The following is a 27,867-nucleotide window of genomic DNA, read 5'->3' on the forward strand; positions in this document are numbered from 1 at the left end:
GTTTGGTTAGATGCACAAATCAGAACTTCAAAAATATTAGTGAGAAAGATCCCAAACATACTGGCAACACAGAGGAAAAAAGGAGGGTGGATGGTTAAATGGAAAAGACTGACCTCGGGGAAAAAGAGGAACGAGAAAACATGCGCACAAATGGAGACTTTGGAGCAGGGATGTCAAAATCTTTTCACATCATGGACCAGACCAGTGCAAGACCTTTAACTAAGCATCGAATCCTGAGATGTCTTAATACAAGAACAAAAGTTCAATTTCAACAGCACATCTGGGTTTTTCATTGCTGAGGCTGCCTTGTATTTATAAAACACAAGGTTTTTATTAATATGTAGCTGCCTCCACCAGTGTGTGAATGTGAGAGTGAATGAATAGTGGCATTGTAAAGCGCTTTGGGTGCTTAGAAAAGCGCTATATAAATCCAATCCATTATTATTATTATATGCTGATTTTTCATTTATTAAATTTTTTGCTTTTACTGTGGAACCACCAAAAAAGGTTCAATTGTAAATAGTTCAAATACCTGGCTTTTACACTTAACTACTTTGGTATCATATTTATTGCAACAGCAGCTGTAAAACCTATAAAAAAAATACAGTTAAAAATTCCAAATCTATGCCTTCCTTCGTATTTCTCAAAGCCTTCGAGGAGGCCGGATTGGAGTCTTTACTGGGCCACTTCGGGCCCACAAGCCTTCTGTTTGACATCCCTGTCCTAGACTACATTAAAACTTCATAAATGGTCTACACAAGCACGCTGCTCCCCCTGTTCCTCCATCAGGTCACTCACTCTCTGGACTTCTTTAGCAGCGGTTGCCTGTGTAAAGTATTCGCTCCTCATTGGTGCGTACGGGCTTCAAACTCCTTTAAAAGTGCAGCAAAATCACTATTTACACAGATTTTATTGTCACTGGGTTTAAGACCCACTGAGTTTCCCCTCTGTTGGTCTGACTTCACCCCTGCTCCCCTGTGTAGCATGCTGCGGGTGCCCTTGACCCCGGGGACACACACAGCTGCCCGTCCCTCCCTGCCTGTCTTTAATCTATAGCTCCAATTAGGAGACTGATCTTTACTGAGCCCCTTATTGATCAGCTGGTGTGGCTGCTTATTACCGTGCTCCCAGGGGCTGCAGAGGACATCACAGTAAGATAACGGGACTCGAATTGCACTTTAATTGTTGTAAAGCAGAAGTTATTCAGGTCTGCTGGATTTCTTAGTGTGTGTGAAAGTTTGCTTGTAGCTGTCATAACTCATCTCCTCACTGCCTTTTCTGAGCTGCAGTGTGTATATTTGAGCTTTTCGTGTGTGTTTGCAGCCAGGTCAATGTCACTCTAAGCCCCGAGTGTCATAGTCAGTGTCAGGCCTCAGCGTGATCCTGGCACTCACAGGGACTTAAGAGGACCGACCGACCCGCCGCCGCCGCTCTCCCAGTCCCCCCTCAGGTCAAAGGCCAGCGGGCCCTATCGATTCCCCCAAGTGTTGTGCAGAAGTCTTTAGATCCTCTGCTCTCCCTTCTTCTGCACACATGCTCCCGGACTCTTACCCCCCCTTCAAAAGGCCTCCCAATTGTATTTTGCGCGCCAATCGATCCATTCGGTGTCCGAGGGGGCCGTCCTCTAAGATAACTGACAACTACAAAGGTCCCGTCCTGACAGGCCCTTGTCAATACAAATTAGTACTATTGATAAGCAATTAAAGAAAGACTGGGCCACTATATAAAACATCTGTTAAACAGGAGGCATTAACATCTTACTGACCAAATAAAAAGAAGCAGAAGATGATGAAAAGCACGGCTCCAAAACCAAAACAAACAGGAGGCGAGCGCACGCCTGAAATCGATCAAAAGCCGAGATCATTTACTCTAGTTTTGTTTTTTTCTGCAAAATATTTGACAGTTTGTCGGTGGGAGGCTCACAGGTTTCCCCCCTAAACTCAACTAAGATGTACCTGCACATGTGATGTGACAATAAAAGTGATTTGATTTGATTTGATTTGAGATGCACAAGTTAAAAACAGGATTTGGGACCTCACAGCTGGTTTGGAGGACCAGTCCTGATGAGACTGCACTCTCACTGGTGAAGGACCCACATTTTGAACTTTAAGGGGAGCACTGGCTGGTTTAATAAGTTATATTCAAAAGTTTTTCTCTTTGAACATTCTTGGCTTTAAACCATGGATTATGTCATTTTCTCCACACCCAAAAAGTTGTTCCTGTTAATGATTTCTAAAGCGAATATTAACCGCTACCATTAACACCTCCTAGTAAAGGCTGACTTATTAGCTTTGTCTGAATTGACTTATCCCCTGACTAACACACACAGCCTGCTGTGTGTTTGAAGCAGCGTGTGAAGTATGTACGAGCACTAATGTCATGTTTGGTGACACCGAGCAGGATGGAAACTGTAAACCGTTCACACCATCATTTTCTTATTGGGAGCAGAGCAGCAAGGTCCCTGTAATTCCCTCTGCTATGTGACAACAGTTATTAAACCTGCATAACACCTGCTCGGCGGTGAGGCTGTTGTCAGTGCCGTGACTCGGCCTTTTGTCTTCTATTCGCCGTAATCCACGCATGTGTAAGTGGATCCTCTAAGAGCAGGATAACTCCTCTTAAGTGGTCTTAAACTCTACAGGAGGGGCTGAAATCCACTAACTTCTCATTTACCTCTGCACTCCGGTCCTCGAGGCAAAAGCAGTTTTTACCTCGGTGATGGGACGGTACCCTCTCTCAGACAGCATTCACATAAACACAGATGAAATACGGCGACAGCGTCGGTTAAAGGTCACTGGGTGTTGAGAGTTTAAAGACGCTAAATGAAGCGCCTCGCTTGTGTCGATGGGTAGGTGGTGAACCCGGACGAGCCCTGCCGGCCCGCAGAAGGGGGAAATGAACCGGAGTGGGGGTGGGTGGGCAAGCGAGGGGGGCTCGTGAGTGAGTCGGTGGTGGCTGCTCTGGGATGGGGAGGGTCACACACAAGCACACTCTTTGTGTGCCTCTAATCCCCCCAGCCAACACAGCTTTGGCCAGGTTTCATCATGAAAGTGCCATGAAATAACTACTTTTTTTCTCTCCTCGCAGTAAATCTCCCCTAATCCTGCGGGCTGTGGAGACAAAGGCCTCCGGGACCTAATCCTGGAGCTTTTAGTGGGGCTGAGGGGCTGGCTGACAGAGCCTCTTCTAAATGACTTATTTCTATCGGACACTAATATAGCCTGACAGCCAAGAACAGTGAAAGGAGAAGAGGGAAAAACACAGGGAAGAGAGGAGCACAAACATTTTCACATATTTTGGAAGTCTAAGCAGTTGATTGTGTTTGAATGGGAAACAAGTGAAGTGAACCGTGGTCAACCCTCAAGTACACGGCATGGGACCAGCAGGGGGGCAGCTCAGGTGTTTTATTGTTGAGTATCAACACAAATGTGAGCAATTTTCTTACCTACAATCGATTTTTGGACTTGTTTTGCCATCAAAACATGTTTGATGCAGGTCTTTGCTTCATTTCTAAATGAACAGTCTGCGGTGCAGGACACACTCTTCAGACTGCATCAAGCATCAAGTATCCACACAGTCATTGCTGAAAACACAGACTTATTAGCCTCACTGTATCTGTCCACTTTACTGTGGAATAGGTTTAAGGGATAAACTCTATTAACTCTTTCAGCACCGTTAAATCTCTGTTTAACCTGGAAGAAGATCTCGTCTGATGAGGTTTCCTCGTTTTACTCATTGTTAACGTTGTTTTCAATCCAAGAATAAAGACTGTAGTTTGTTTTGTAGAAATGAATTTTGCATTTTGGGCTTTAAAACAAAAGAAATATCTTCCTTTTTCTTTTTCTTGGTCATTGGAGTATGAGTATACGGAGAAACCTGGATTTTTTTTTTACACTGACACAAACAGTTCTGAAACGTCTTCTCCCGTACTAAATTGTTAGGTCAGCATTCATCCCAAGAATCTGGGCTCTGATACGCTGTTGTGAAGTTTCCTAATGAGGTGTTGTCTCATTATAAAACTGTCCAGTTTGGTTTGAAATGACAAACTTGTGACAGAAAACCTGATTATAAGCTGGAGGTGAAAGAACAGGGATGCAGATAAAGTGTGATGAAGACACCAAAGAGATGCATTCTGGGACATGAGGGCATCCAGTGTTTTTGGAGCTTTGCCAGAACTGAAGTCTCAGAAATTTTGTTTTATGAGTTCTTTGCAGAAATGAGCATCAGCGTGTCTTCTTTCTAAGCCTTGACAGTCCAAACGTGACACCATGAGCTGAAAACAAAAGTGGAAATACTTCAAAGTGTTTGCTGTTAAACTAGACATGGTTTTAAAAAAGTCCACCAGAAGTGATGGCGATGAAAGTATTCTGGCTCCACACTGGTCATTTGGTGCTGGAGGACTTTATTCTTTCTGGTGATTTGATGCAGTCCTTGATTTGGTCTTGTGTCCCTGAGAGGACTTCTAATTTAGCTCAGCTGGAGCTTATAAATTGTTCTCGCAGAGTAGGGTTCAGATTAACTTCACATTGTGACAGTTCATAGGCAAAATATGGTCCCTGTTAGCAAAACAAACCCTTAGAGAAAACCCCCTCCGAGGGGGAGACTGTCAAAACCAGCGGTATGGGAGAAAGAGGGACCGAGAAGGAGAGGACAATCAAAGGCTGTTATTTTAATCTGCCCTGCCTCGGAGATTAGCCGACCACATTGTTTTAATTGTTTTAAAGGGAGGGAATGAAACGCGCTCTTATAGGGAGATCCTTGGCATAAATCTCTCAAGTTCAATAGTTTCAAAAACTTGAGCTCCTCGCATCCCCCCTCTCTCCCCTCATCCCACCTAATCCCGGCTAATACCTTTCTTTCTATTGGCTAATGGCTGAGGGGAGCCTGGGTAAACGCTTCTTAAATAGCCGTGGGTGAGAATGGTTTGGGAGAATTAAGCCCATGCCACGACAAAGAGCGCTGCTCTGCGAGGATATAAGGCCCAAATTGGACTAAAAAAACCTGGACTACCGTTTACTGGCCGACCTGTGTGCATGCGTAAAGACGCACTTGGAGCTGGATCTCACGGTTCTGCTTTGGATTCGAGTATCAGGTAAAAACACGCACACTTTTAAAACTTAAATAAAAGAAAGGAGGAGATTTGAGTAACGTCTTAACCCGGATAGCAACTTACTATTCTAGTTTAGCTTCCTGGCTGCGTGATGATATCACTGAATTTACGAACTAAGACTTTTGAGCTCTAAACTGCGAGTTAAACGGCAGTCAAAACAGAAATAGCTCTAAAGCAGAAGCAGAAGTGATAACCCACGAGTGCAGACGTGATCCTAGATCCGTTCACACTGATATCACTATTATCGAAAGAGGCAATTATACCGTTTTATCTACTTTGACCCGTTTACGCACAGAACTTCAGATTCTGTTACACCAGCGTAAATAATGACGTCATTTCAGAGAAATCAGTGGAGTTTATATCAATAGAGTTTATGCTCATTCTCGCTCAGATTTTATTACAATAAAAAAATAATATGGTCTTTTATTAATTTATAATAAGACAAGTGTCACAGTGTTCCCATTTAATTAGTAGTTAATTCGTTTGGAGAGGAGCTGGCGGTGATGTGGAGACTTAAACTCTGGATTTTCGATTAATCTTAACTTCGCTTCGGTGGGCAGTTATTGTATCGATACCACAGTAAAGGGGAAAAACGCACAATCTTGAAGGTAATGAAGTCTCTCTGTTTCTTCAGGTTCAGCATGAACTCCTTGAATTTCTGCGGGACGTCCAGCGGCGGCGTGTACCCCTTCCACGGAGTTAACTCCGTGCTGGTGGACCTGCGCCACCAGATGGCGGAGCAATACCACGCATACTCTGCAGCAGGTCCCACAGTGCACACACTCACTGTGGCGGAGAGGCTGGCAGGTGGGTCAGTCACCACGGTGGGATTACTTTTTTCTTTTTCTCACAATGTACATTAATCTTTTACAGCACAGCATATATCAATAACTACAGTTACTTTCAGATTAATAACACAAATTATGACCGATATTGAGCCTCAGGGAAGCAGTCTCGTTGCTGCATGATTATAATGTAATCTTTATAATGTAATATTTACACAAACATCAATATAAGTATATTTTATAGTGCTATTTGTTTAAATATTTGTACAGTGTGAGAAAAAGATATGTTTGTCCAGTACAGAAAACACAGTGAATTCCATCCCAAACTCATAGTGACCCATTTAAACATGGTGCTTAAGAATTATTCCTGGTTTAAGTGACTGTTGTTGTCCTTTTGATATTGTTGACATTTTTGTTGATCCTCTGTAAGTTGCTGAAAACGTGCCTGAAGTGATGTGCTGCTCCCATTTTCTTCCTGCCAGAGCTCATCCTCGAGGCTCGCTATGGCAACCAGCAGAAGCAGCGCCGCAGCCGCACTGCATTCACAGTGTCGCAGCTGCAGGCTCTGGAGAAAGCCTTCCAGCAGACGCAGTACCCAGATGTTGGCATGAGAGAGAGGCTGGCTGTTTGTATAAACCTGCCCGAGGCTCGCATTCAGGTGAGAGCACACCTCAAGTATAATCTTAAAATAAAAATGCATGTTTAACTTTGAGGGTCACTGCATTAAGCTTTAATAGTGTTAAAACACCTCACTTATTTGTGGCGCATCGGTCGTCCTGTCTTCCTCATCCAGGTGTGGTTCAAGAACAGGAGGGCAAAGTTTCGTAAAGGTCAACGATGCTCCCCTCTGTCCAGAGACCAGAGTCTGGAGGAAGCTCCACATCACAGCAAAGCAGGACACGAGGACATCAAGGCTAGAGACAAACAGGACATCACCTTATCATGCGGTGACAGGAGCATCCCATCAGCGCCTCCTCCTCCTGATGTGACCAAAAGCAGGGATTTAGACTCTGACACCTCACAGTGCCCCCTACGACTTCCCTCTCCTCCGCTTTTCCCCTTCATGGCAGGAGAGTGTTATAGTCACACACCTCACCAGCCAGTTGTAGGAGTGCTGTCCACTGAGCTCGCCTTCCCTCCGGTGTTCTGGCCCGTCATACAGCAGCACAGCTCCACCCTCGGGATTCCTACATTGTCACTTACAAAAAACTGTAGCGTCTCCCTTCAGACTCCTTGCTCTAGTAAAGCAGTGCAACATCCGCATCTGGGGCTGTAAGTGATGTGGACCCCTGAAGCAGTCCTGTGAGAGACAAACCTGAAACCTGCTGAAAGTATATGTTTATATTCTGTGAGTTTCACCTGTCTGCATAAACGGATGTAACACTCTGTACTTTCACAGTTCATTTTTCCTAATCTGCTCAGCGCTATATAGCTTGTTACACTGCTAAGTACTAGGATTAGGGGTAGACAATTAAAAAACATAGCAAAAGCATTTGGGAAAAGTCATTTTGTAACTGAGCACTGAAGCATAGAAATGTTAAATAAAATCACTGGCACCTGCTCTTTCTATTATTTATTTTAGACTCAGAGTTCTCTTTCAAGAGAGGATTATGGTATAGACCATAGCCAGGAAAACAGTGGAACTGTTGGAAATGAAGTGTGAGCAGCTTGGAAAGAAAAGCAACTGGACTTCTTTAAGCTCTTTCTGAACTAAAGAAGATTCACAGCTGAGAAGTGAAACGTCTTCAGGAAACTTAAAGAAGTCCAGTCGCTTTTCTTTCCAAGCACCTTAGACTACAATGGCCTGGGTGACTGAGAACCTACTCAGACATTTTGGAAAGGAAGTTAAAACTCTGATATTTCCAGTGGTATTTAAAAAAGAAAAGAAAAAAAGAAGCAAGTACAAATACCAGCTCACTTTGAGGTATTCGTACTGTGAGGATTTTATGTAACTTTTAACTTCTGATCCAAGATTTTCAGCACTTTTCACTCCACTACCTTTACTAGACAGTTTCAGTCACTTACATGTAAATTATCCCATAATTCAGGAAATATGTTGTAATTATTGTAAACTGTTGTAAATTGTACATACAGTTAGTAAAATTGTATATTTGTCTTTTTTTCATTAAAATATTTTAAAATCTAAGTGATGTTTGACATGAATTAATTATTAATAACAATAATTAGTACCAATTATCATTATTATTATTACCATTGCGTTATTGCCTCAGTCACAACGGACTGAATAGCTTGAAGGACTTTTACAACCTAATGTATGCTTCAACTATATGCTCCCTGTTTATCTGTAAAGGAGTATTTTTACAGACTGTAAAAGGGTTAGTACTACACTGTAATTTACAGTGTAGTATCAGTACTAGTACGTTTTAAAAGGACGGTAGTAGTAGATGTTCGCCGGGCTGAGCAGCTCTACACTTGCAGCATGTTAGTTTCAGTTTTACCGGTGGTGCACATGTGTCAATCAAAAGCAACCGGTCTGGTCTGGAGCACGTAGTCGGGGAGCTACGATCGCCTGATGTTTCTGGTTATTCACCAAAGCGGTTGCGCCGGTTTTCCAGCGTAGCGCCGTGTGGCGTGAGCCCGGGTGACGCTGTGCAGTTAAGGGAGGCTTAAAGAGACAACAGTGAAATCATAGCAACTTGAGGATAAGAGGCACCAGACGAGGAAGATAGCGACGAACGCAGAACCATGACTTCGACTGCGTTTCGATAGCTAACATTTAAAGGTAACCATTCTTCCGTGACAGGGCTTCATTCCCAGCGGCTGTTTTTCAAAAAGCCGCAACGCAGTTTATTAACGTGCCTGGCGTGCTAGCTTGCTAAATGACTAGCTTGAGAGCTAAGCGGTAAGAGATCCCGGGCTGCCGTTGGTGTGCATTCGCTTGTTTAGGATTAAGGAGTTGCCCGGCAGTGGTCCGGGTAATGGCTGTAGCTGTTATCTGAACTAACATAAAAGCGACATTATGAGGTGACTCAAAGATATATATATATATATATATATATATATATATATATAGTTATATTATAGTATTTTTTTCAGTCGATAATATTTGTAACAGCCTCGCTTGGGACGTTATTTTTCGGTTATTAAGCATTTACTAACTAGCCACGTATATGTAGCTCAGGAAATGTCAGTCAATGAATATTTGATTCTCTGTAAGGCTTCGACTTATTTAATTTGAATGTGTTTGCTAACAGGTAGCCCGTGTTGTTGTGATACTGTGTTGTTAACAAATTGGCTAGCGTTACATCGTCGGCTGGGTTTTTTTTTTTTTTTTTTTAAAGCAGACGTTGGGCCAAGAGGATCGGTGTTTTTGGCAGGTACGAGCTAGGTTACCTTAATTCAACTGTGTGACATGTTGGCTTAACTACAACTTGAAATTAAATGTTTACATTCACTTACCGTTAATTCTTAATTAAATAGTCAAGCTAGCTACGACTGAAGGATGTCAAGCTAACTCGGGCTTCCTAGCCAGCGCTACGATAGCTTTAGAGTATCTGGCCTTGCCCGCCGAGCCAGCAAGTGTAATGTTACAGAGCCTTTCTTAAAGCTCATACCGACGGTATTCACTTTTTTAAAACGGCGTTTTCCATCTATCGTTCTTTATGGGGAAACAAATCGGCTAACAAGTATAGAAAGCGAGTCTTTGGGTTGTCCGAAACTAACGCTAAATGACAGCTGTTAAGACAGTAGCAACTTAGCAACTAGCTATCATTAACCTAAGCTAAAAAAGGAAGGTAAGTGACGAGGGAAAATTTGCCATTCCGGTTTGGTTACCGCTGCTCATTTGCATTTTGGGGTATTTTCTGTGGGTGTTTGTGTTCGTATTTACACGGTTTGAAACGGTCCTGCTAATGTTATTGCTAGTTAGCTTTATGAAACTGGCCTTAGGGACATTATCTGGCTTAGGGAGGTTTCTTTTGGAGGGGGATCATTCATAAATGGACTGTCTTTGTGCTTCCAAATACCTTCTCGATACGTGAAATATGTCGCTGTTCGCTTTGCATGTTTTTAACAACTCTATAGTTATGTCAAATAGCTGTCATGGGAAAAACAATGCACCACTTCCTTAAATGGGACAGACTGAAAACATGGGCAGCCTACGGAAAGTTAACCAAGACAGCAAGATACTGAGGTCATTGGTGTTTTTCAGAAATATTCCCATACTTGCCCAATGTCCTTACATCATGTTGTTATTTTTAAATGTGTTGATAGTGTATTGGCCTCCGGCAGCTTGAAAAATGAAGTGCCTCGCATAATGCACTCTACCATTCCAGGAGCTGCTGTCATCTTTTGGCATGCACAAGCTGATAAGTTTTACTCCGTCACATAGTGTTCATCTTATCTCGTGACCGGCAAGGTTAGTTTCGCCACAATTCCTGTAGTAAGTGTCACCATATGCAAAGCAACCTAGGTATATATATATAATATAGTGCTTTGTTTTTCTCATTGTAGTCTTTGGAATGAATTCTGCATTGGCCAGAGTCACTTTGACAAATGTGTCGTTGTAGTAAAGACGTATTTAAACACAAAAAATTACTTGCTCATCCCTAGCAAACTTCTAGCTGATGATACTGTGTTTTTTATCTTGTGATGGTCAGACACGGCTGAGCTAGCTGTGGACTAGACTGTTTCTGAATCTTTCCAATAATGTTGTCCAGTGATGCAAATGTTGTGATTAGATGAAGCATTACAGCAGTCATTGATCTGTGTAAGTGCCTTTCCATAGGAAAGAGTAGCTGCCCCAAGCTAGCGCCTGCATTACCTGCTCTCTTCAGCAACATCTTAGATCATGGACATGACGGAGTGGCTCTGTGCAGAGACGCCTGCGTGTGGTTGTGAAAGACGACAACAAGATGGTTATTTAGCAGTATTAGCTATGTTGGTCTTCATTATAAACACACAGCACATTGTTACATGGTTTCTTTTAGAATATTTTATCTGTAATTTCTCATGTCTGAGGTCAACAGTTCTCCTCGTATTGATTCCTTTATTGAATTTGCTTTGCGTCAGTCTGCATAAAGATCTCATTTCAGCCGTAGTAAGGAACAGCCACTGTAGACATAATGTGATACTCATGCAAAAGGCTTGAATTTGTTTGTTTTTTTCCCTGTCGAAAATGTTAATTTCATAAAGGCCCAAGTGTTGCTGGAACAAGTTGTGATTAATTTGCTAAATTTACCAGCATTTTTACCATTTTTAATTGTTTTGTAGATGGTTTGTAAAGTTATGGCAGGTACCTGCCATTGCAGAGCTTTTATTTCTGCAATTACAGTCCAAATTGTCCATCTCCAAACAAGCTAATTTCAGTTGTAAGCGTGAGTAATGATTGGGTTGTGTGTAAATGATGGCCTGGGCTCTTAGTCGAGACAATACCAAAATACATCACAACCTATGGACTGATTTCTGGCCATGTTTTTCTTTTTCAGATAACAAACCAACATCACCCCAGACTGTTCGTTCCTGCTGTCAGTGTAATTCCGGGTTGCCCGCTAAGCTGTGGCCCTGCATCATGGAGAGCGTCCAAAGTGTCACTGAAGGCTGACCAGAAGGAATGAGGCACTCCAGGAGATGTTCCCAAGTGGCCTTGTGGATGCAGTAGTTGCGTTTCCGAGTGCTTTTTTATGACTAGTGTTGCATGTGTGTCTTTGGACACATCCTAACATCACCTGCCTATTTGTCAGGCGGGGACATGATGCTCTGAGACTGGAGTGGAGAAACGCACAACAAAGAAGCCCCTCTGGTAAACGAAGAAAAAGGGAAAAAGCTGTCCAATAGACACACGGGTCCATTCGGCTGCAGTTTTGGCTCATTTAAGTGTCTTCTGAACCGCTTCGCATTTTAACAGCAACACCTTTCCTCTGTCCTGTGAGGCGTCTCCCCCCCCCCTCCCTAAAACAGTCTCCATTGTCATTGGAGTTTCTATGGTTTGCATGGCTGGAAAATAACCGTGGAGAGGCCAGGGTATCACAAGCTTATGGATTTTGACAAGAGAGGGGGCAAGGGAGAGACAGAGGAAGGGAAAAAGATGTCTAAGACAACAAGCAGCAGGCCTGGACATGGGGGCAGGAGTACAGGGAGCAATTCTGGAGTTCTTATGGTTGGTCCAAACTTCCGCGTGGGTAAAAAAATTGGCTGTGGAAACTTTGGAGAACTGCGGCTGGGAAAAAATCTCTATACTAACGAATATGTGGCCATTAAGTTGGTAAGTATCTCTTGAACTATCTCTTGAAATTGAAAACAAAAACCTACTGTTCCAGGTGTCCTCAAATAACTTATTCTGATAAATCTCTATTGTGAAAAGTTATTATCTTAATTACAGCCCAGTTTCATTGTGCACTTGACTGTTTGAGAGTGAGATACACAGGAAGTAAATAAGAACAATCAGACGGGGCCCTTTTCCCACGACCTGCTCTTGTATGCTTTTGAGTCAGCTGTCCTCTGGATGAGGTGAAGAAACTGCGACTGAAAGAACATTTTTCTTAAGTGCATTTCAGTGTTTGTTTGTTTCTTTAGTAACCTTTGTCACTTCATGCACAGTAGCAATTCTTGTAAAGATCATTTTTACACTTCCTTCCCTTTCACCAATTTCTTCGTCATTAGAATAATGTTAATTCATTTGTAGGCCCTTATTAAATAATCCCACACAGGCCTTAAGCTCAGTCAGTAGTGTACTTGCTTTGTGTCAGCATGAGCGGTGTTTTTTTTTTTTCCCCAGCGGCACTGGTTTAGTAGCTTTCAAACAGACTGTGAAAACCACATGAAATGTCAAGGCCTGTTTGTTTTCTGATTGCTTGATTCTGGGGCAGCCTGTGACAGCTCAGCCATTTCCTCAGCACTTCAACTTTTCTCTTCACCATAAATTTGTTGCCACTTGTACCACTTTGATGTTTGAAATCTGTTTTTCCCCTGAAATTTGGTCAGTCTAGAAGAAGAGGTCTAACTCCCATTCTAAGTAGGTGTTAATACTGAAGCTGTTGGGGCTAGGCATATGATTTATATATGATTAACGTTAACGTTTCTGTCTCTGAGGGAGGTCGTTATCGCTGAATAGGTATTAACTAAAGGTTGTGCTAACCACTAGAAGGCAGAGGTTAGCAAACAGCTGTAATTGCAGTCCTCCTCTTGTCTGAAGTCTTTAATTGTGCTTGGTGCCTCTCCCCCTCTGCCTGTGAACCCTCCCATCTGTTTGGGTATTTTTATCCCCATGGTGTCCAGCTATATCTGGATCTGGCATTAGGGCTGTAACACCACTATGTGGATCTCGTGGCTACTGGACCCAACATCTCCGACTGTAAAATAACAACAGGGTGAAGTCTGCCAAAGGGCTCATCAGACCCGACTTGACTCTGTAGACTCGGGGTTATTAAGGACTTTTTTTGTTTTGTTGTTGATGTGTATTTTCATGTTGTTTTTAGAGTTAAAATTACGACTTCTGTTGCTTCCTTTCAGGTTCACTATCGTTATCTTTTGTAGGCGTACATTTTCAGCATCAGTGTTATTACTGGGCTTTTATTTATCTGATATTTTAGAAAGACACAGAAAAACAGCAACATGTAACAGTAAAATTACAGTTGATGTTTTGTGTTTGCACATGTGTAGCTTTGGGTGAGTTTGTTGGCAGGTTGTGTACGTATGGGTATAGAAGAAAGGACAGACACGGGAAAGAAAATTCAGTGAATACATAAAAAAAAATAAAAAAAATAAAACGCACACACACACTGCTGTTTCGTGGCATCTTAGGTTCATTCCCAGAGATGGGAATACCCTAATAGTAGAGCCAGGATGGGTCAGGACACTTAACAGCTGGCACAGCTCTGGGCATTACTGGCGTTGACATGAAGAAGGCTTCTCCCTTCACCCAGACTGCAGATAGTTCCCCGTCCACTTGTTTCTGTCTGTCCCTGATCTCACAGCTCTCCGGGGTAACCCCGTGAGTGTCACTGCCTGTCAAGTAGGGTATCTGATTTGTCAGAGGCTGTTGCTGAGCATTTCCTGACAGACTAAAACAAATAACAGTCCTGTTATCTATGAACATAAGTTAGACATGAGTTGAATATTGTCGTTTTATCACAGATTTCATTGATCACTGTAAAAATGACAAAATCAGAAAATATGCTGTTTGTTACATGTATCAATCTGTCAATCAGTTCTCAAACAGTTCACTAATTGTTTAGTATATACAGTGGGGCAAAAAAGTATTTAGTCAGCCACCGATTGTGCAAGTTCCCCCACCTAAAATGATGACCGAGGTCAGTAATTTGCACCAGAGGTACACTTCAACTGTGAGAGACAGAATGTGAAAAAAAATCCATGAATCCACATGGTAGGATTTGTAAAGAATTTATTCGTAAATCAGGGTGGAAAATAAGTATTTGGTCAATAACAAAAATACAACTCAATACTTTGTAACATAACCTTTGTTGGCAATAACAGAGGTCAAACGTTTACTATAGGTCTTTACCAGGTTTGCACACACAGTAGCTGGTATTTTGGCCCATTCCTCCATGCAGATCTTCTCGAGAGCAGTGATGTTTTGGGGCTGTCGCCGAGCAACACGGACTTTCAACTCCCACCACAGATTTTCTATGGGGTTGAGGTCTGGAGACTGGCTAGGCCACTCCAGGACTTTCAAATGCTTCTTATGGAGCCACTCCTTTGTTGCCCGGGCGGTGTGTTTTGGATCATTGTCATGTTGGAAGACCCAGCCTCGTTTCATCTACAAAGTTCTCACTGATGGAAGGAGGTTTTGGCTCGAAATCTCACGATACATGGCCCCATTCATTCTGTCCTTAACACGGATCAGTCGTCCTGTCCCCTTGGCAGAAAAACAGCCCCATAGCATGATGTTTCCACCCCCATGCTTCACAGTAGGTATGGTGTTCTTGGGATGCAACTCAGTATTCTTCTTCCTCCAAACACGACGAGTTGAGTTTATACCAAAAAGTTCTACTTTGGTTTCATCTGACCACATGACATTCTCCCAATCCTCTGCTGTATCATCCATGTGCTCTCTGGCAAACTTCAGACGGGCCTGGACATGCACTGGCTTCAGCAGCGGAACACGTCTGGCACTGCGGGATTTGATTCCCTGCCGTTGTAGTGTGTTACTGATGGTGACCTTTGTTACTTTGGTCCCAGCTCTCTGCAGGTCATTCACCAGGTCCCCCCGTGTGGTTCTGGGATCTTTGCTCACCGTTCTCATGATCATTTTGACCCCACGGGATGAGATCTTGCGTGGAGCCCCAGATCGAGGGAGATTATCAGTGGTCTTGTATGTCTTCCATTTTCTGATGATTGCTCCCACAGTTGATTTTTTCACACCAAGCTGCTTGCCTATTGTAGATTCACTCTTCCCAGTCTGGTGCAGGTCTACAATACTTTTCCTGGTGTCCTTCAAAAGCTCTTTGGTCTTGGCCATGGCGGAGTTTGGAGTCTGACTGTTTGAGGCTGTGGACAGGTGTCTTTTATACAGATGATGAGTTCAAACAGGTGCCATTCATACAGGTAACGAGTGGGGGACAGAAAAGCGTCTTACAGAAGACGTTACAGGTCTGTGAGAGCCAGAGATTTTCCTTGTTTGAGGTGACCAAATACTTATTTTCCACCCTGATTTACGAATAAATTCTTTACAAATCCTACCATGTGAATTCATGGATTTTTTTTTTCACATTCTGTCTCTCACAGTTGAAGTGTACCTCTGGTGCAAATTACTGACCTCTGTCATCATTTTAGGTGGGGGAACTTGCACAATCGGTGGCTGACTAAATACTTTTTTGCCCCACTGTAAATGTCACATGAAACATATCAGATGTTCTCATGCTGCTTGTTTACTGAGCCTCTGACTTAGTAACACAAATGTTACTAAATATGTGTTTAAAAAAACAGTAGAAATTTTTTTGCATTTGAATGGTATGAAAAAAAGATTAAAGTTTGCTTATTCTGCTTTGCTAAGTACTCCTTGCAGGTCTATTATAGACTTTAATATAGACTAGAGCCTGATTTAATGGTGCATTTTGGACAACATCTCTTGGAGAAACTCTGATGTACAGTAATGAGTAGATGAGAAAACGAAGACAGAGGGAGAGTGTGTAATATAAATTTCTTTATGCCCGGTCAAGTGAAGATTGTTGTTTTACCAAGAAACTAATAAAACTATTTTCTTGGGATAACAAATGTAATCTGGTTGACGAAAGTAGTTTTTAATCTGCTTTGTTGTAACAACCAATTTTAAATGCTAAGCTCTGAAGGATGGCATGTAATGATTAGTTAGTCTTTGGCTGGTACTGTTGTTTGCTGAATGCTGTGTTTGGCTGGGTATTTTGGTGGCACCTCTGTGAATCAAAGTAAAAAGGTGAATGTCAGTTTCACCCTGCTTTGCCACTTAATAGCAGAGACAGAGATTGAGTTGGTATGGTATGAAAGGCCTGTGCACTCGATCCTCTGGCAGTGGATCGAGAATTGCTTTAAACGTTGCTGCAGAGAGAAGCTGCTAAGTGCTGAAAGGTCGTCTTTGTTGGCCGGCCTTGTGGACACACAGTAGGTCAGTCTTTGGTTCAGCTGGGTGCTTTCTCACACTGGCAAGTGCCTACGTGTTGGAGGCAGGACTGTACAGACGCTGCTGTAAGTACAGTGCAGGCTTCACTCCCAAGGGGAGATCCCAGAGTCTTAAAGAAACAAAACCATTAAATGTCTGCTTGCTGTTGTGGCTTACTGTACACACTAGCCACCCATCAGGCTTTACTGAGAGGGTAAAGTGACACATCATCTCCATCAGAACGTGTTCGTCTAAACCTTTCTATCCATGAGGCATTTTACAGATTTTCATTTTAATACTGCTGTCTTGATGTAGCACTCGCTCTGTCTTACCATCTGTAGTTAATTGTTTTTCGAGAGGTCTTCAACCCCCTCTCAACCACTTCCCTTAGTTTTTGCGTACATTTTTGTTAGGATGTCTACCAGTCCACTTTGAACAGACTTTTGAGTTACAATCTTTTCAGTTTGGTTTTTATTTCTAATCCCTTTTGATGTAGCTGGTTGTTTATCGACAGATAGGAATGGCCTGTGATACTTTCCGCCTTCAGAACTGGTATTGGCAGTAATGAATCAAATAAATGAAGTCTCCTCTTTGTGGTCATGACTACCTTTAGCTATGACAAATGTCTGTAATATCTCCTGAACGCAGGAGGAGAGTAATAAGTAGTGTGGTGCTGATACTTATTGTACAGCCAATGCCTCCCTATAGCTCAGTGAGAGGGGGCTGATGTTGGATGGCCATCTAGGGAGATGAACACAGTAAACACAGCATCCTACTGTGCATTGTGTGCCAGCCACGTGCATGCAGAGGAGTATTTTATGTAGACGGTGCTTGTTAAAGACAGACACATTTCAGATGTGGGGGGGAAAACAACATTTGTTTTGAGGAATAGAAAGACACCATATGAATTTATAAACTAGGGCTAGTTATAGTCAAATCTACAAGTTGGATAAAGTACAAAATGTCTGATTGGTGCATGTGCTTTGCTGATGTCTCTGCCTTTTACACTTGAACACGATGCCTATCAAGAAACACCGTAAAGCTATTGTGGCTTTAAAAGACGCTGTTTTTTGTTGTTTTTTTTTTCACTGTGCAAAAAGACAGAGTGCATATTGTTATTTAGGGAAATGATCTAGCTGAGTGCATTATGCAAGTTTTAGACAGCCTTATTAGATAGCTTAGTCTGAGTCAAATAGCAGCAAAAAACAACCTTAATCTGTGGTAAATCTGCAGTTCCCCCATCAGCGCTAGAGTGTTTTATTATACTTTATTTATTTATTTTTGTTTATGGATGGCAAATTTGGAGTGTCACTGCTTCCTTCCTTTCCACTAAGTAACTTATACAAGGACAAACGGAGTGAGAAGCAGCATGGTTGTTGGGACTGCATTATGTTCAGGCTGCTAGACAGCCAGGTACAAACGAAAGCTCATATCTATTTGTATGTGGCTGAGGCACTGATAATACTGAGCAGATGTTCACTCTGTTAGAAACAAAAAAGTCATTTAATGTTACTTTACGTATTTCACTAAATGTTTTGCTTCCAGTGAGGACCAGTATACACTGGTAACTACAAGGGATGACCATTGTAAGCATAAATACTATCTGATACTCGCTGTGAAATATTTTAGTTATTTATTTTGTGGTTTTAACAGACTTTAATGTTGTGCATTTCTCACATTTATGGAGTAATATTTAATATCACCATACCACATATAATTCATCGGTCTGATATCTGGTTGTTGAGGTGATGTTCTGTTTTTGTTGGGTAACAAATGCGTTCTTTGTGTGTTACAGAATGTAGTAGGGGTGGTAGTTTACATACAAGTGCTGGTAAACTCCAGGATGTAGAGATTGTAGTACAACAAATAGTCTCACAAAATATTTGATCTATGAAAGAACTTGTTTGTTTGAAAATGACCATGCCTAGCATGCTCTGTGAAGGACCAACTATAGCATGGTCGATTATATACCTTACTCCTTTTTTTATTTTTTTATTTTTTTATTTTTTCAAATCCAAGTTTGAAATCATGTTTGGTGAACAGATGATTGTCTCCGGTTGACTCTTTTATGTTCTGTGGCTGAGTCACCGGTGCAGAGGCATATGAGTGAGGCAGTGTATCTGAGTGAAGCCAGTCACAGTGCTGGGTCAGTCGTGATGGAAATCTGAGGGGTTGGATCCAACTCTCTTGTCTGCCTCCCACTGAATCATGATAAGCAGCTCTCGTTGCGGTCTAGTTCAGCAGCTTACACCAGCTCGCCATGAGGCAGTTGTTGAAAAACTTTGAAGGAGCAAAAGCTCTATCAGCATGTTTGTCAGGAATTCAAGTGACATCTTGACGCTTTAGCTTTGGCTCTCTAGAGTGCATGCTGGGCAGACTGAGTTAAAAGATCCTTGGATGTCAACAGTATGTAAAAGCCTACCTTTAGTCAGCTAGCTAATCCTCTAATGCAGGGGTGGGCAATTCCAGGCCTCGCGGGTCGGTGTCCTGCAGGGTTTAGATCTCACCTTGGGTCAACACACCTGAATCACATGATTAGTTCGTTACCAGGCCTCTGGAGAACTGCAGGAGCTAATTTAGCCATTTAAATCGGCTGTGTTGGTTCAAGGACACATCTAAAACCTGCAGGGACACCGGCCCTCGAGGCCTGGAGTTGCCCACCCCTGCTCTGCTCAAATGAATCGGTAGCTGGCAGCAACACAGTGCGTTCATGCAGACTCACATTTGATGTTTGTCAAGATTTTGTCACAGGCATAAAAGCTGCACAGGAATGTCTGTGTCTTAAATGTTGGTGTTTTTTATAGAAGTACATAAAACACTGACACTGCAAAATCGTGACAGCATAAAAAATAGGTTTGAATATGGTGTATGGGCGTGTGTGCCTGTGGAGCAGTGAGTGCTGTGTAATTGTAGCTTCTAAGTCCACATCCTGGTTCAAACCAAAGCACTAGTCACATTTTCCATTCAGCTGTTTCAGGAGTTACACTCTAGAGTCCATCGCCAAATTACATGCAATGTTCAATCATCACCAGTTTCTCACATTTTGCTCCTTTTTGGTCACTGCCGTGAATGCATGCTTCACCGCTCTGCCTTGACTTTCTTTACAGGATTGTAATTGAGGTGGTACACAAGAGCCAAAATAACCAAACCAGAATCAGATGATGGTCATTTGAAAAGACCTAGAGCCAGACTGACCTCAGGTCGGTCTATTTCTGAGAGTTTGCTTTGCAAGAGAAGGGGGCAAAGCTCGAGTTCAGAGTTAAAGCTGCTCGATGCCATGTAGGAAATTCAGATATGCTGCCGTATTGCTGGGGCTTAACGGGATCTAGGGCAAATGATTAGGAAAGGGACACTGAGTCATTTTTTTGTCATGTTGACTGTAGTTAAGCTTGTCAGCTTTGAAATGAAACTACAGGCTCTTTAAATCTATTGAAAAATTTTGTCATATCAGGGAATTAAAATATAATAAGTGTAAATAAAATACAGTAAGGACTGCTGATTGTTTTCTGTTTTGCATTGCACTGTTACACACACACATCAGCTGTGTGTGTGTGTGTTTTTAAGATGTTATAAACAATGATCAGCTGAAATTCTAGCTAGGCTTTATTTACACAACTTGTGGCTACAGTTTCAGAGTTAAACAAACAAGGCTATGCAATTCAGCGTATCAAACTTTGGCCATGACTCGGTCCCGTAAAAGACAAAGGAGACTTCCTATTAAGGTTCATGTCAGTGGAACAACCCATGACTGTGTAGATCACTGCGTAATATGTTTTTCCTGCTCTGTCTGTAGCGGCTGACTTTGACATGTTTTAAATGCGCACAGAATTGTCAGAAGCTATAAGCCATAACTGTAATATAAAATTAGGGAAAGCAGTTTATGGTTGCAGTAAATGGCATCTTATAACCACCTCAAAGCCTGATAATAATAGATATTGAACACTAATTCCTGCTAAGGTCATCTTGACTCTTGATAATAACATTACATGGTTGTGTTTCTCAATTCATTCAGCTGTGGCACACCTGTCACAGAGCCACTCCTTAACACAGGCAGTAATTCAGTTGGAATAATAGTGTACACGGGTCAGAGGCCACCACTCCTTTACTGTACTCGTGTGCATAAAGAAGTGTTTCTTGACCTTGTCCGTAATGTTCTTCTTCACCTCTTGCGTTTAAAAATAATCTTTCTAAGGAAGATGATTCTTTGGGATGAAATGAATGTCTAAATCTGGCTGATCCCAGCACTTCCTGATTGCCGCACTAGGTTTTGGGAAACAGCTGATGATTCCATCTGGACATGTTAAATTTGAGCTGAAACAGGAGAAGAGCTGGCCACTGGCCAGCTGTTGCCCTCGAACACCGCTGACTTCTTAAAACCACCTTCTAACCTCTAGCTTGAATTGAGAGAATCTAAGCACACCTCAGCCATTTGTCTGAGGCCTACGGTGATCCATTAGCACAACTAAAGTGAGTGTGATGGCTTGGAAGTAAAGATGCACTCTGTTGACATTTGTGTTGCTCTGTCTAAGATGAGATGAGTCACATTGTCAGTTTCATATTTTGAAATGGTTTACTGGGAGCCAAGCAAAGGTCAGCATCTATTCTGAGCCTTATGCATAATGCTGGGTCTGATCCCTGGACATAGGCATACATATGCAATGTCATCGTGGCTGAACAACAGATATTTATTTATGAATTGCATTACATCCGTGCAGCTGTTGCTTCATCAGTCAATTTTAAGTGTATGATATTGTTCACGGGGGTCAAGGCGCAATCTCTTTTATTTAATGAATATGACATGATACGTCTTTGCAGCTGAATATGTCAGCTGTAAAAATAATTGTTTAACACCATATAACTGGTGTTCAAAATGAATACAAAATAATTATTTTAAATCTAAATTTATTGTAAGTTGATGCTACATGTGCAACCAAAACAACTTACTGTCTTTTTTGGTGATTTCAGCTATAATTTTATTTTATTCTGCTGTAATCTGGTGGTTGTTACTTTACCCAGTCCCTGAGGCCAGAGCTGATGTTTCTCGGCTGTGTGGAAATGGAGATCAGATTTAGCCCAGATGACATCATATGCAGATGGTTAATCCCAGGAAAAGGACTTTGTGTGGTGCTGACGGTCTGCTCTGTCTACAAGTCTTTGGAGTCCATGAAAAGTTATAATGCAGAAACCAGCAACTGATCGCTGATGACATAATTGTATATTTGTACAAGCTTCAAGTGTTTTGCTCTTAAGGGTCATCCTTCAAATGGCATGTAACATTTAAACTCTGTGCCATTCGCAGGCTGTTGTAGCTGCAGGATTTGAGGCTCTAAGGGATGTTTTTGTGTTGATATCAACAAGTCTGTAACCTTTTTAGTGTTGAGCTGCAGCTAGTAGTCATTTATAGCTGTTTCAGTTCCCATCTTGCCCATTATAGGGTGTCTTCAGTAGTTAGACTGAAGACACCCTATAATGAAGCTGCTTCAGTGTTGTGTCTGAATGGCTGTCATGCTTTTGGAAAATCTACTCCTACTTTCTTGCTTGTGAAGTTGTTTATAAGGATTTGGTTTGTCAGTAAGAGATAAAGCTGTCACAATCTACAGCTCTGGGTTAGTTTCCTTTCTTTATTTAGGGTTTGGTATCATAAATTTAACAGCTTAGATGTAATGTCAGCAGCAAACTATTGTGTTGCCTTTTTAACACACAGAGTACACCAGTCAGCCAGGAGAACTACAATCAGGGAAAGATAAATGAAACAACACTGCTAACACCAGTATGCTGTGATTATTAATTTAACGTGGTCCACTGATGAACAGTTGTTGAGTTGGCAGCTGGGTCAATGGTGCCAAGGCTCCCTGATGTGTGTGGGGAGGAAAGGCCTGGCCTATGTGTTCTGATCCCACAGAGCTGGCCATTGATTAATCAGAAGCTCAGGGTTCAGTTTCCTGGGGTTCAACTAGGCCAAGGTCCTGAAGCACTTTGAGTGGCCAGTAAGAGTAAGACACTAAAACTGACTGTTTTCTGTATATTAAGTCTTTCTTTTTTTCTAACTTTAGGAATGTGCCTAATAGAGCCCTGTATTTTGTTACTCCACTAAAGATAGCATAGCACCTCTGTGCCCTTTTAAACACACAAAATGTCCCCATCACCTGACCATTAACCCATCAGAAAGAATCTAGAGCAGAAAACTGCTGCTGGTCTGACAGGCATATATTGATGTGAACTTCTGTTATTTTGCTAGACTTGGAATATGAATTGTGGTCCGAGCTGTCGCAGAGTCTGTACGCCACGTGAGTCCAGTAAACCTGAAGGGCTGTTTGGGGGCTCTGTCTTTAAATGCTGGTGTCACTTCTAATGTGGGTTCCTCACTCCTCATATACAATATAGATAGAGTGTGTACAGGGGTGTTGGTGTGTGGGTGGGTGGGGTGAAGGACCCTTTTCAATCTGTGGATCAGCTGAGTATACATTTAAGACAATGAAAACCTACTATTGTATTCCTTCCGCCATAGTGCCTTTGCCCTGCCCAGTCATGCTACAGGATAGCTCCCATTCTGAGCATGCATAGTAAGCCCAGGAAGCAGATTTGAAAAGAAAAAATCTTGATTTGTGCAGGAAGCTGAGAAGAATCCTTATCATATACAGAGATGTTACATCAGACATTTGTAGCTCGGCCCTGGTCATTCACACAGCCATAGCTTAGCCCATCTGCTGGGAATAGAGATGACTCTTAAGTACGTAAAGCTGCCATAAGCCTCTGTTTCCTATTGTAAGCTGTTTTAAAGGGTCCTGCGATCTGCCATCTGTTTTTGCCCCTTATTTATATATTGAATATATTCTCTCCCTCTCCTCCCTGGCATGGCCTGACATGTGTGAGAGACCTGCTCCACTTCCCAGAGCAGTCACACGTCTTCTCCCTCAGGCTTCCACTCCTTTTTATTGCCTCCTCAGTTTCTACTCACTAGCTCTGTGCTTTTCTGTACTTTTTTTTTTCTGAAGAATTGCAGAAAAATATGTATTTGATGACTCTGAGATCAGCCAAAGGCTTATCCCATCATCATATGTTCTAGAAAACTATGCGTATAGTTCTTTTTCAAAGAAGGGTTTTCCATGTGCTTATTAATATAATATGTTTACATTTGTACACTGTGCAAAAGTCTTGAGCCACCCCTCATTTCTTTATATTTTGCTTCTAAGGAGCCAGGCTTGCTTAAAAGTGCTCTTCAGTCTTTCTGGAGGCCTTTCAAAGTTTTTTCTAAGGACACTGAATAATTGTTTGTATCTGAGAAATATTTCTTTTTGTTAAATTACTTAACACTGATCTATGAATCACTGGACATTTTGTTACTACAAGCCTGTCACAACAACACATAATTGTTCCTATTTATTTAGTTGAATCTACAAAAATGCCAAAGATGGTGCAGTTTGACCGGCACAATCCAGCGGTTTTCCACCAGCAAGGTGATACCCAAAGACCTGTTAGCCGTAAACTTGGCATATCATATCATATCATATCATATCATATCATATCACAGCATCATGTGTAATGGGTTCTAAATCATTTTCATGAAACTCGACAAATGGAGGACAAAAGAACTGCCAGGCTTAAAAGAACTACCGTAGATGTGCAGTCATGTCTCTAAGAAAGACTGACACAGGATCTGCCCCCATTGTTCCATTTACTGAAACCTCATCAGAAATGAGTGAATAAAATCAGAGGACACAGATTTATGGAGTGATGAATCCAGATCTGAAATATTTTTAATAAAATCACCATCATTATGTGCAGAGTAGTGTTGGATAGAGCAGGGCGACCAAAAATATTTATCACGATATACATTTGAAAATTTGCGATAAGATATAACTGACGATATAATTGACACTAGACAAAATACTTTACAACTCCTCAACTTTATTAGTGCAAAAAAAAAAAACAACATCAATGTATTTTCACTTACACAAGCAGCTGTTTTTTATGTGCATTAAAATAAATATAAAAATTTAACAGTGCAAATGCAAATTCCTCGCTGACAGTTTAACCAAAAGGCATTTCCAGTGGAAACTGGCCGACATATCCTCAGCATAACCATGTATAATATCCACGAAACTTAAAAAGAGGTTATACACACACAATACAGTAATATTATGTTGAAGCACAGTACGTATCACTCCGCGAGGCTCCGCCTACGATAGCCGTAATGCTCCGACAATCCATCAAGCGGTGCGGCTTCGAAGCTTAGCAAAGTCGTACTGAAACATTTAACAGATTTTTGAGCGCCGTGCACATAAAATCATTTCCAGGTCAGTAAACACAACCAGAGTTCATACATAAGGCACACGGGATTATAAGGAGCTCTGTCGACTTTCAGAAAAATCAAAGGATTAATTTTAAGTGCGCCGTATTTTCCAAACAACACGGTAATAACGACGGCCCGCTAGCATGCGCTACCAAAAATAGTGCTTTGTTGTGTATCTGACGGACGAAAGCTAAACCAGTTCCACACCACTGAAGCTGCAGCATTTTTACAAACCAGTTCAGGTTCATCTGTTTCATTCAACGATCCGCTTTCGCTCTTCTCATTCTCCGCCGCCGCCATGTGCGTATGTAAACAAAGGCGCACTGCGCATGCGCGTTTTACCCATATTCTATCGCGATATTTCATTTTCTTATCGTTGCCCAACATTACACCGGTATTACCGTGAACGGGATGATATGGCCCAGCCCTAGTGTTGGATCATGTTGACAAAGAGCAAAAGGCAGACAATTGAATGTCCTTCAAGAAGCCTGCATATGTATTCCTAAAGACTGCTTAAATGCTAGCTTTCTCAGCTGTTTGCAGAAGTTGCACACTGCAAAACACATAACATAACATTACCAAATAAATCCAGTGTATTAGAGAGGGAAAAAGCCAACTAGCTGTATAACACTGATCACAGCTGTTTTTGTTTTCCCCACAATTAGGCACCTTGATTAAACCAGGGCCTATGTGGGTGGCATTTTAGCACACAGGCAACACTATAGCAAGGTTGGTCAATGCTCTTATGTTTTGTTTTGTTTTTTTAAAACCACCTCCGCTAAACCGTCTTCTGAAAGCACCTTAAACAAAAGCCACAGGATGTATTTATAGCCCTGACAGCCATTTATCATAAAAGGATGTAAAGTCCCTCACCGTGTTCAACATGGCTCATACTTTGTGTTCACACTCCTACGTCCTTGCAGGGCACCAGAAGTAGACGATGCTCCTGATTTGATAAAGGCCTAATGGAGTGAATGTGGGAGCTTGACAGCCTTTCAGCTTTCAGTTTATATAATTTAAAATAGGAGTGCTTTGGAATTAGATGCCCATGGGAAACAAGTTGATCAAAGTGAAGTTGCTGGGCTCAATAAAGTTTAGGGAATTTTCATATTTTTGTATGTAGAGTAGCTGACTTAACACACAGAAAGCTACAAAACTTTAGGCATGTAAAGCCAGTACACCAAGCACTAAAACTTGGGTTTTAACAAAGGCTGTGGCACAGCTATTGAAGATTAAGGAGAGGAATTAAGTTGGGTGTGTTTGTTCTATCCCCTTCACGTTTGTCTATAATGCCCTTGTCATCATGAGAGTGGGGTTAATCAGATTACATTTTAGGTTGCAAAGCTGGAGCTTGCGATATAATGAACATTATGTCCTGGCGTGTTGATTATCAGCCATGCCATCACAAAAGCCTGTTGTACACCAGCTGGAACTGCTCTTTATCCTCTCACGTCCCTCAAGTGTGACCTGAAACTTAATTAAAGTTCTGTTTGGCATTAAAATAAGTAAAACGTGGTACGATAGGTATTTAAGTTAATTGCAAGGCAGTGCAATAGAGCTGGGCGATATGAGATTTGTTCATATCACGATATTTTTTTTTTTCATTTCAGGCGATAACGATATCTATCACGATATCAGCCAAATAACTATATTTGTAAGATTTAAATGTGCCGTGGCTCACAAGTAAAATGTGAAATAATCAGCAGCTTGTTTTTATTTAAATATTTATTTCCCATAATAAGTTCAACAGGGTAGATGTACTTAAGGAACATGAGACTTTTTCAGATAAATAAAGACAAATATTGCAAACTACACAAAAGGCAGCCGCTAAAGCGTTTAAGTTTCAAAATAGAACAAACGAAACAGACTAAACTGTCAATTCCACTTAGAAACAAAATATTAATTCTAAAAATAAATCTTAGTTTGTTTTACAGAAGAACAGACAAAACTGACTAACTTTTGTCAATATCAAATAAACTGAGAACTAAAAGGAAATTCTCAATCTCTCCTTGTTGTATAGCTGAGCTTTTCAAACAGTTTTAACAGTTACTTTAGTCTGACAAAAGCCGAATGACGAATTAGCGCTTCCAGTCAGAGACTGAGGCTACGTCCACACGTACACGGGTATTTTTGAAAACGGAGATTTTCCGTTTTTGTTTTAAAAATAATCCCGTCCACACATAAAGGCAGAAATGAAGGAAAACGCTGCTATGAACATGCCAAAGCAGCAGGTGGCGCTAGATTCCTAACCGTGCAGAAATGTTGGCCAATCAGAAGTCTAGAAGCCTCGGTGGGAAAAAGTAAACAAAGCTGGGGCATAGAAGCAGAACCGAGTCGTATGTGTGGAGGGACAGTAACTGTGTGTATATGTAAGCATTTAAACACTGCAGAGAGTAGAATTAACAGTATTGTAGAAATTCATTTCACCGAAACAATAACGTGGCGCACAGTGTGACGCATGCACCAGTTTATTGTATTTCCAGAGTTGCTTTCGGCACAATTTACAGTGCACGCTACTCTGTTTTTTGTCAGACTTGAAATAGCCGAAATACCTTCACACTACGGAACTTCTATGGCTCTTCCGTTCGACAATCTCTCCGGCGTTGGAACCGTCATCTGTTTTCTCTTCGGTCACGCTCGGTTGATTTTTCTTGTCGGCACACTCATTTCCTCCATTACCCGCTGGCTGCTTCCCAAACAAACACACGTGCGGCTTGGCACTTGTGCTGTACGTAACAAGTCACGCAACGTGACGCTGCGGCTGTGATTGGTTCGGCTCTGCGCTACTTAATTTGGATTGGCTGACCTTTATTTTTTTTATTTATTTATTTTTTTTAGAGGACAAGAGCGGCGAGGTCTATCGCGATAGCTTAATTTCTCTATCGAGTAAAAGTTATATCGCGATACATATCGTTATCGTTCTATCGCCCAGCTCTACAGTGCAATCATAAAAATGCACGCGAGGTTGTTCCTCACAAACATTGCTCCCTTGGGGTAAAATTCACACTTTTATGGTGTAGGGAGTTTAAAACGTCCTTTCACGTGCGATATGACCAAAATCTCATATCCCGATATAAGACCTCTATCGTCTCAATAATGTAATAATATAAATCACAAAAATTTA

General features: G+C 41.7%; 2 protein-coding genes across 8 annotated transcripts in view; both read left to right on the plus strand.

Annotated features, from left to right (window-relative positions):
- The first annotated feature begins 4,460 nt into the window (after window positions 1-4,460).
- Window positions 4,461-7,928, plus strand: dmbx2 (diencephalon/mesencephalon homeobox 2). The gene is made up of 4 exons (XM_026148123.1): window positions 4,461-5,092; window positions 5,745-5,917; window positions 6,378-6,553; window positions 6,689-7,928. Exons 1-4 carry the CDS (start codon window positions 5,034-5,036, stop codon window positions 7,169-7,171), a joined length of 891 nt encoding a protein of 296 aa, XP_026003908.1. The 5' UTR covers window positions 4,461-5,033; the 3' UTR covers window positions 7,172-7,928.
- A 449-nt stretch (window positions 7,929-8,377) lies between these two features.
- The window catches only part of csnk1g2b (casein kinase 1, gamma 2b), a 41,157-nt gene continuing 21,667 nt past the window's right edge, over window positions 8,378-27,867 (plus strand). The window contains exons 1-2 of one of the 7 annotated variants that reach the window (XM_026148119.1): window positions 8,378-8,638; window positions 11,343-12,118. In XM_026148119.1, coding sequence (XP_026003904.1) covers window positions 11,891-12,118 — 228 coding nt within the window. In that variant the 5' untranslated portion in view covers window positions 8,378-8,638; window positions 11,343-11,890. Of the gene's footprint in view, window positions 8,639-8,666; window positions 8,881-9,200; window positions 9,234-9,587; window positions 9,651-11,342; window positions 12,119-27,867 lie in introns of those variants that run through there. The other 6 variants (XM_026148115.1, XM_026148121.1, XM_026148120.1 and 3 more) reach the window with 6 other exon arrangements.

The sequence above is a fragment of the Astatotilapia calliptera genome, chromosome 17 (genome assembly GCF_900246225.1).
Source record: "Astatotilapia calliptera chromosome 17, fAstCal1.2, whole genome shotgun sequence".
Lineage (NCBI taxonomy): Eukaryota > Metazoa > Chordata > Actinopteri > Cichliformes > Cichlidae > Astatotilapia > Astatotilapia calliptera.